At 43.8% G+C, this 10,101-nt stretch overlaps 1 protein-coding gene across 1 annotated transcript; it reads right to left on the bottom strand.

Moving 5' to 3' along the window:
- Positions 1-3,776: 3,776 nt before the first annotated feature.
- LOC138189152 (uncharacterized) lies at positions 3,777-5,670 on the bottom strand. The gene has a single exon (XM_069131303.1). It carries the CDS (start codon positions 5,664-5,666, stop codon positions 3,777-3,779), a length of 1,890 nt encoding a protein of 629 aa, XP_068987404.1. The 5' UTR covers positions 5,667-5,670.
- Between the last annotated feature and the right edge of the window lie 4,431 nt (positions 5,671-10,101).

Here is a 10,101-nt window from a genome sequence, read left to right as displayed (position 1 = left end):
GGAACAGCTCGCAAATCTCGATGATTTCGTCGATTTTGACGAAAACTAACCGTCGTTTCCTTCCCGTTTGAGATATTTCGACGTTTAAGAGCTCATTTACTCCATTTAACGTGCAGAATGTAATACACGTCAGCTTCATCCTCGAAACAAGAGGAACAGCTCGCAAATCTCGATGATTTCGTCGATTTTGACGAAAACTAACCGTCGTCTCCTTCCCGTTTGAGATATTTCGACGTTTAAGCGCTCGTTTTAATCCATTTAACGCGCAGAATGTAATACGCGTCAGCTTCATCCTCGAAACAAGCGGAACAGCTCGCAAATCTCGATGATTTCGTCGATTTTGACGAAAACTAACCGTCGTTTCCTTCCCGTTTGAGATATTTCGACGTTTAAGAGCTCATTTACTCCATTTAACGTGCAGAATGTAATACACGTCAGCTTCATCCTCGAAACAAGCGGAACAGCTCGCAAATCTCGATGATTTCGTCGATTTTGACGAAAACTAACCGTCGTCTCCTTCCCGTTTCAGATATTTCGACGTTTAAGAGCTCATTTACTCCATTTAACGTGCAGAATGTAATACACGTCAGCTTCATCCTCGAAACAAGCGGAACAACTCGCAAATCTCGATGATTTCGTCGATTTTGATGAAAACTAACCGTCGTTTCCTTCCCGTTTGAGATATTTTGACGTTTAAGAGCTCGTTTTACTCCATTTAACGTGCAGAATGTAATACACGCCAGTTTCATCCTCGAAACAAGCGGAACCGCTCGCAAATCTCGATGTTTTCGTCGATTTTGACGAAAACTAAACGTCGTTCCCTTCCAGTTTGAGATATTTCGACGTTTTAGAGCTCGTTTTAATCCATTTAACGTGCAGAATGTAGTACAAGCCAGTTTCAGCGTCGAAACAAGCGGAACAGCACGCAAATCTCGATGATTTCGTCGATTTTGACGAAAACTAACCGTCGTTTTCTTCCCGTTCGAGATATTTCGACGTTTAAGAGCTCGTTTTACTCCATTTAACGTGCAGAATGTAATACACGCGAGTTTCATCCTCGTAACAAGCGGAACAGCTCGCAAATCTCGATGATTTCGTCGATTTTGACGAAAACTAGCCGTCGTTTCCTTCCCGTTTGTAATATTTTTTTGACGTTTAAGAGCTCGTTTTACTCCATTTAACGTGCAGAATGTAATACACGCCAGTTTCATCCTCGAAACAAGCGGATCAGCTCGCAAATCTCGATGACTTCGTGGATTTTGAAGAAAACTAACCGTCGTTTCCTTCCCGTTTGAGATATTTCGATGTTTAAGAGCTCGTTTTACTCCATCTAATGTGCAGAATGTAATACAAGCCAGTTTCATCCTCGAAACAAGCGGATCAGCTCGCAAATCTCGATGATTTCGTCGATTTTGACGAAAACTAACCGTCGTTTCCTTCCCGTTTGAGATATTTCGACGTTTAAGAGCTCATTTACTCCATTTAACGTGCAGAATGTAATACACGTCAGCTTCATCCTCGAAACAAGCGGAACAACTCGCAAATCTCGATGATTTCGTCGATTTTGACGAAAACTAACCGTCGTTTCCTTCCCGTTTGAGATATTTCGACGTTTAAGAGCTCGTTTTACTCCATTTAACGTGCAGAATGTTATACAAACCAATTTCATCCTCGCAACAAGCGGAACAGCTCGCAAATCTCGATGATTTCGTCGATATTGACGAAAACTAACCGTCGTTTCCTTCCCGTTTGAGATATTTCGACGTTTAAGAGCTCGTTTTACTCCATTTAACGTGCAGAATGTAATACACGCCAGTTTCATCCTCGAAACAAGCGGAACAGCTCGCAAATCTCGATGATTTCGTCGTTTTTGACGAAAACAAACCGTCGTTTCCTTCCCGTTTGAGATGTTTTGACGTTTAAGAGCTCGTTTTACTCCATTTAACGTGCAGAATGTAATACACGCCAGTTTCATCCACGAAACAAGCGGAACAGCTCGCAAATCTCGATGATTTCGTCGATTTTGAAGAAAACTAACCGTCGTTTCCTTCCCGTTTGAGATATTTCGACGTTTAAGAGCTCGTATTACTCCATTTTACGTGCAGAATGTAATACACGTCAGCTTCATCCTCGAAACAAGCGGAACAGCTCGCAAATCTCGATGATTTCGTCGATTTCGATGAAAACTAACCGTCGTTTCCTTCCCGTTTGAGATGTTTTGACGTTTAAGAGCTCGTTTTACTCCATTTAACGTGCAGAATGTAATACACGCCAGTTTCATCCTCGAAACAAGCGGAACAGCTCGCAAATCTCGATGATTTCGTCGATTTTGACGAAAACTAACCGTCGTTTCCTTCCCGTTTGAGATATTTCAACGTTTAAGAACTCGTTTTACTCCATTTAACGTGCAGAATGTAATACGCGTCGTCTTCATCCTCGAAACAAGCGGAACAGCTCGCAAATCTCGATGATTTCGTCGATTTTGACGAAAACTAACCGTCGTCTCCTTCCCGTTTGAGATATTTCGACGTTTAAGCGCTCGTTTTACTCCATTTTACGTGCAGAATGTAATACACGTCAGCTTCATCCTCGAAACAAGCGGAACAGCTCGCAAATCTCGATGATTTCGTCGATTTCGATGAAAACTAACCGTCGTTTCCTTCCCGTTTGAGATGTTTTGACGTTTAAGAGCTCGTTTTACTCCATTTAACGTGCAGAATGTAATACACGCCAGTTTCATCCTCGAAACAAGCGGAACAGCTCGCAAATCTCGATGATTTCGTCGATTTTGACGAAAACTAACCGTCGTTTCCTTCCCGTTTGAGATATTTCAACGTTTAAGAACTCGTTTTACTCCATTTAACGTGCAGAATGTAATACGCGTCGTCTTCATCCTCGAAACAAGCGGAACAGCTCGCAAATCTCGATGATTTCGTCGATTTCGATGAAAACTAACCGTCGTTTCCTTCCCGTTTGAGATGCTTTGACGTTTAAGAGCTCGTTTTACTCCATTTAACGTGCAGAATGTAATACACGCCAGTTTCATCCTCGAAACAAGCGGAACAGCTCGCAAATCTCGATGATTTCGTCGATATTGACGAAAACTAACCGTCGTTTCCTTCCCGTTTGAGATATTTCGACGTTTAAGAGCTCGTCTTACTCCATTTAACGTGCAGAATGTAATACACGCCAGTTTCATCCTCGAAACAAGCGGATCAGCTCGCAAATCTCTATGATTTCGTGGATTTTGACGAAAACTAACCGTCGTTTCCTTCCCGTTTGAGGTATTTCGATGTTTAAGAGCTCGTTTTACTCCATTTAACGTGCAGAATGTACTACACGCCAGCTTCATCCTCGAAACAAGCGAAACAGCTCGCAAATCTCGATGATTTCGTCGATTTTGACGAAAACTAACCGTCGTTTACTTCCCGTTTGAGATATTTCGACGTTTAAGCGCTCGTTTTAATCCATTTAACGTGCAGAATGTAATACGCGTCAGCTTCATCCTCGAAACAAGCGGAACAGCTCGCAAATCTCGATGATTTCGTCGATTTTGACGAAAACTAACCGTCGTTTCCTTCCCGTTTGAGATATTTCGACGTTTAAGAGCTCGCTTTACTCCATTTAACGTCCAGAATGTAATACACGCCAGTTTCATCCTCGAAACAAGCGAAACAGCTCGCAAATCTCGATGATTTCGTCGATTTTGACGTAACTAACCGTCGTTTCCTTCCCGTTTGAGATATTTCGACGTTTAAGAGCTCGTTTTACTCCATTTAACGTGCAGAATGTTGGGTGACTGTTGGTGTTATTGATATTCCTCGAGATTGTGTCACTGGATCGTCGACATTTCGTCCTCTTTTAAGGTATAATAGCAGGTGTGTGACTGACGCGCATATTGCTCCTAGTAGGGCGATTCCACATCCGTAAGTCTCGCGTAACTGGTATCCGTGTATAGTTATGTCTACTATTGTTTTGATTAGTTTAAATATTACAATTATTCCAAATATTGCTGCGCTGATCGTTCCAAATTCCATGAAACCAGTCCATAATTTCGATGCGGTATTCTTTGCTATTGTTGTTAGTGTGTTTTCGTCCATAACTCCTAGGATGTTTACCATTCCAGGGACGATTGATTTTCCGGTTGCCCCTCTGGCCAACGTGTTTAAGGCTGCTGTTTTTTCTGCCGGGAACATGACGTGGTCTCGAAGTGTATCCAGGTCCTTTTGGGTGTATATCCCGCTTGTGGCCAATGATGATGGTGCTGAATATTGCCATGTTTGGCGTACGTCTGGGTGGAGTTCTTGTGGTGCGATTGCTTCCATCGGTTTTGGTAGGAATTTGTGCCAAGGTCCGTCGATATTGTATAATGTGGGTAGTACTGCACTACATTCCCTGTGGTTTCCATGTTGAGTTATGATGTGTGTTTTTGGTGTTAGAAATGCGGTGCGATTTCCTTGCCAAACCGGTAGCTCCGAATAGCATTCCGTTGTGTGTCGTATTTTTACTTGCACGGGAATGCATTTGACTATGTGGACCGCTTCCCCAGCAATCAAGGCCATGTGTCCCGGGGTTTTAGTTACTGCATATGCGAACTCATCGGGTAATAGAGTTGCTAAACTTAAAGCGTTTTCTATTAACTTCCTTTCCGTGGTGCATCGTTGTGTCAGTATATCATGGTATAGTGCCGTCATTTGTCTTTTAATGTGTTTCTCTACGTAAATGAATTTTGAGTTGATATATGTGAATATATCCAAATTTTCGACTGCTGTTTTGCCTTTGGAGATGAACGTATTTCCTCTTGTTGTTTCTAACAGGAACAATTTGGGGTGTTCAGTGGACAGTAGGGTATATCCACACAGTGGTTGTTCTCCAGTTTTAGTCAGTGCAAAGGTTACTTCCTGTGTTGTTAGCGCGTAAACTGGTTGCACTGGTTCCCCGTTGGTTCTTTTCTCCTGGATTTTTGTGGCGGTTCCCTCATATAATACGTCGTACTGATCAAATTTGCATGGTGAGGGTGGTTGTGGTTGCCAATAAGTGTATCCGTCCTCTGCGTCTAGGCAGTTTCCTTCGTTAAAGGTGCACACTGTTCCTGATTTTAGTAGAATTTTGTTTGCTTCAATCCGTACTGGCACAACTGATGATCTTAAGCTTATTCTTACTGTGGCTTGTACAACAACCTTTTCCCAGCTCCCGTATGGGTCTACATATTGTGTTCCCTGGCAGCTGCCGTCGTCTGATAACTTGCCGGCTAGGACAAGCGACCTTGTTTCTGTTGCATTATCCTTTAGGCCTACTATAAGGTTTTGTGGTCCGAATGAGAACGTGCCGTCCTGGTGCATCCTTGCGCATTGTTGAGCAGTTGTTTCATGAAGGTATTCGGCGAATCCATTATGCACTGCCGACGTGTGGGAGTGCATGCCACAGTAATATATAATTCGAGTTATTTGCACCTTACATTGCCTTACACTGGTAAATTCAAATTCCGAGAGTTGCAGTAGTTGAATATAAATGTCTTGGGTTTCCGTCGTTGCAGGTTGTATGCTGCAGTCCCCGATGGAGTTTAAAGAGATGGTGGTAACGTTGAGGTGGTTGCCATTGCAATCGTATCCTACCAAGCCATATGTTATTTTGATGAGGGTAAGTATGATGGCCAGGTGATTCATCTTCCTATTAACAATTTATTAAATTGTTTCTTACTCTTGAGTTTTTCAGAAATAAGAATAACCTTTTAATATATATATGTCGGAGATGAAAGGAAAGCCGAAGCCGTTCCTTGGAAATTTTGGGAACATCTTCTAGTAGTCTAGCCTGGATTTTATCATAGCTGTAATTGTTAGAGATTTGTGATATCAAGATTGGGTTCGAGGCGACAATTGGTCGCCGAACGTAGCCACGGTCACGGGATGGATGTTTTATCTAACGGAGGTCTGGAGTGGTTGTATGTGTTCTCCGAGAAATGTGGTTGTGGCGGCATGCGACCTCGAGAGCGGGCCTAGCCACGTGTGATGTTGCCTCGGAGGTGCCGATGCAATGGGACATACATTGTATTAGTAATCAAAACTCCAGGCAGAAACTGCCTAGCAACGGCGTTTGGAACTTTCTCGATGCTTCCAACGAGTGTGCCTAGCAACGGCGTTTGGAACCTTCTCGATGCTTCCAAACGGGCATAGAAAACAAAATGCAATCGTACGGGGAGAAAAATCTCCACGAGACTGGCATTCGTCTTGTGACTGCTTTAGAGAGTGACACGTCGTGTTTCTGTGCTTAAGATCAGTCTGCGCTTAGTAAGGAGTCATCCCGTTGATCGTGGATTCGTTTGAACTCAAATTATTGTTTATAACGATTATTAACTTATTGTTTGTAAACCATATTATTCATTGCACTTACTATCCGTTAAACGTATTACTCATTAGCTTTATTATCTGTTAGACTTACTAACCGTTCAACTTATTATCCACTAACTTTATTATTTGTTTAATTTATTATTCGTTCAATATATTTTCCGCTAACTTCATTATTTGTTAAGTTTATTATTCTCTAGACTTATTATTTGTTAATCTTTGTAACAGACTTGTGTATAAGTGAAAATATAATCTTAGTTGTGTTAAACAATGGATAACTCACGTGAAGAATTGTCACGCGCCCAAAATTCCAATCTCACCCCGACAAGTATATATTATCAATAGGTAAAAATGTCACAAATGTAGCTTGTTTTCGTATATATATATATATGTCGGAGAGGAAAGAACACCGGAGCCTCTGGAATGCTGGATAATCCCGCAACATTGTAACCTAGAGCCTACTATAGCTGTAATTAAACAATTGTAGTTATTCAACCTAATTGTAATTGTCCGAGATTTGTGATAGTGAGCTTGGGCTCGAGGCGACAGTCGGTCGCCAACGTGCCCGCGGTCAAGGGATGAACGTTTTGCCTAACAAAGGTATGAAGTAATTCTATAGCTCTCCTTAAAAGAAATATCTCTGGCGACACACGACAGTAAACATTCCAACGGTCTCTGTCCCGTGGCCACACGCAGTTCCTATTCTTCGAGAAAGATGATTGCCAGATGTCGATGTCTCTCCACAGTACGTGACCAGCTAGCCCGAGGGCCGTTATAAACACTAATATCTAGTTACCTAAAGTCCTTCGAACAGATAAACAGTCTTTGTCCCAACTACGGGAAGATAGGGGAGATCTATTTCTTTCAACGAACGGCGTCTCCCACTAGCAACTTTCCCTCGAGGGCGGCTAGCATCTTTTCTAACCACCGATATGGAAATTGACCAATTAGCAGCAACGCCAATTTCCCTTACTCCCTGAACGAAGACTATCCTCGACGAATCCGATGATCTCGTGCCCTTAGACACACCCCGATATAGTTTTCCTCTGTGGCATCATCGGGACGGAAAAGGCATTCTTTCACGCGATCTCGTCAACTGAAGGAAGTAACGTTCTTACGAATTATTGTGCGGACTTAGACTTCGCGAACACGTTCAACCATCATCCCTCTGACCGCGGTTTCGTTATCGAACCCGAGACCATTGTTACTAGTATCGCGGGTGCCTAATCACCACAGTCGATTGTTAAACTTGTATCATCCGTGCCTGTGCTAATAAACTGTGTCTTTATTATATCGCAACGATGGCTAATTTCAATGAAGACTCACCAAACACCCACAATCCTGACCCCAACGTTACTCCGACATCAGAAGTGGGATCAGAACCGTTTAAAGCGCTACAAAAGCAAATGGCCCTTATGCGCGAGTTAATTCAGACGCTAGCGCACAAACCGGGGGAGCAAAGACCGAGTGCGGAATCTAAGGATGCAACGTTACCACGTTTTGACCCCGAAGGCGCAGGCGCCGATCCATCCGCGTGGTGCGCGCATGCTGATCTGATTTTGAAAGACCACCCGATGCAAGATAGTGCGTTACTTTCCGCTCTAAATCGCGCCCTAAAGGGTTCTGCTGCGCATTGGCTTTCGCAAGTGGTGCGCGGTGGAAAGCTTACCTGGCCAACGCTTAAGGAACAATTTCTCTCGCGTTTTGGTGGCAGAGAGACAGCCGCTTCGGCGTTAATAAGGATATCCAGAGAACGACCGTCGGAGACTGAATCCCCGGGAGCGTACGGTAGTCGCCTCCGCTCCATGCTGCAGATGAAGTTGCAAGATCTAACGATGCCCGAAGTGATCAATGCCCTCGCCCTTTATATACTGAGTTCACAAGATCAACGCTTTCAGCGACTAACGCCCGCGAATAATATCAGGACGGAGGACCAATTTCATGATGAAATGAGGATTCTCCCTTACAACGATCAGCCGACATTTTCGTCAAGAAATCCACCGGCGGAACCCGAAGCCAAAAGACGCAAGCTGTCGGCCCACCACGTGAAGTGCCTCTACTGTGGTAAACAAGGACACAGAATAGCTGAGTGCCGCCGTAGGATGCAGAGAGAACAGCGAGGAAATACGCAACGCCCGGAAGAAAGACGACCGGCAACATCGCCCCAGGTGGTTTGCTTCAAGTGTAAGGCGGAGGGCCATATCGCACCAAACTGTCCGCAACAACAAGACGGAAAATCCAGCCCCAAGAACAAACCCCGAGTCGACGTCTGTGTGATGAAGCCGCCAGTTGGTAGTTTGAGTCATCTGGGTGAGTCGTTTCCGTTTTACTTCGATTCCGAAGCCGAGTGCTCATTAGTTAAAGAATCTGTAGCCTCGAAATTTTCCGGTAAGAGAACGACAGATGTAATAGTAATGCAAGGAATCGGAAATACCTGCGTTAAAAGTACGTCCCAGATTTTGTCCGTCGTACGTATTAGCGGTTTTACATTGGAGATAGCTTTCCACGTCCTTGACGATAGTCATTTAAAGTACGATATTATGATTGGTCGCGAGATAGTAAGCCAAGGATTCGATGTAATTATTACGCCCAACGGCCTCGATATCCGCAAAACGAAGACAGTCAATGCTTGCCATAAAACCGTCGAAAATGGGATTGACTTTAATAAAGTAGACACCGAAGTATGTGGTAATGATAAGAGCCGATTGATTTCTATTCTCCAAAATTTTAAAGAGTCATTTATTACGGGCTTCCCGCGTACTCGCGTAAATACGGGCCAGTTAGAGATTCGATTAATTGATCCCAACATCACCGTACAAAGAAGTCCCTACAGACTCAGCGAGGAAGAACGAAGAACAGTGCGAGAGAGAATCAGCGAGTTAATCGAGGCAAAAATCATAAGGCCCAGTAGTTCGCCGTTCGCGAGCCCCATGATTCTCGTGAAGAAAAAGGACGGCTCAGATAGACTGTGTGTAGATTTTCGAGCGCTAAACAAAAACACGGTCGCGGATCGGTATCCCCTACCCCTCATCGCGGATCAGATCGCGAGATTGCAAAAGGCGAGATACTTCATTAGCTTAGACATGGCCAGCGGGTTTCATCAGATTCCTATTCATCCTAATTCGACGGAGTATACGGCGTTCGTTACACCCGACGGACAGTACGAGTACCTAACCATGCCGTTCGGATTGAAAAATGCACCTTCCGTTTTTCAGAGGGCCATTCTCAACGCCTTAGGCGACCTTGCGTATTCATACGTTGTTGTCTACTTGGATGACGTTCTAATTATTGCCGACTCGATAGATCAAGCCCTAGAAAGATTGAACACCGTATTGGATACCCTCGTAAAAGCCGAATTCTCTTTCAACTTTTCAAAATGTTCTTTCCTAACGACCTCGGTACTTTATTTGGGGTATGTAATCCGTGACGGAGAAGTTCGCCCCAACCCGGGTAAAATACACGCCTTGAGCTCTTTACCTGCGCCAACGACCGTCACACAGCTCAGACAATTCATAGGTCTAGCCACTTACTTCCGAAAATTCGTCCCTAAATTCTCACAGATAATGAAACCCTTGTACGCGCTTACTTCCGGTAACAAAAGCATAGCTTGGACGGATAAACATGAAAAGATAAGGCAAAAGGTAATTTCCGTCCTGACCGAAGCACCGGTGTTAATGATATTCGACCCCAACTACCCGATAGAACTACATACCGACGCTAGTTCTGAAGGATATGGGGCCATTTTGATGCATAAGGT

The sequence above is a fragment of the Bombus flavifrons genome, chromosome 18 (genome assembly GCF_040668555.2).
Source record: "Bombus flavifrons isolate JBK064 chromosome 18, iyBomFlav1_principal, whole genome shotgun sequence".
Lineage (NCBI taxonomy): Eukaryota > Metazoa > Arthropoda > Insecta > Hymenoptera > Apidae > Bombus > Bombus flavifrons.
This window is presented reverse-complemented; position numbering and strand designations above follow the sequence as displayed.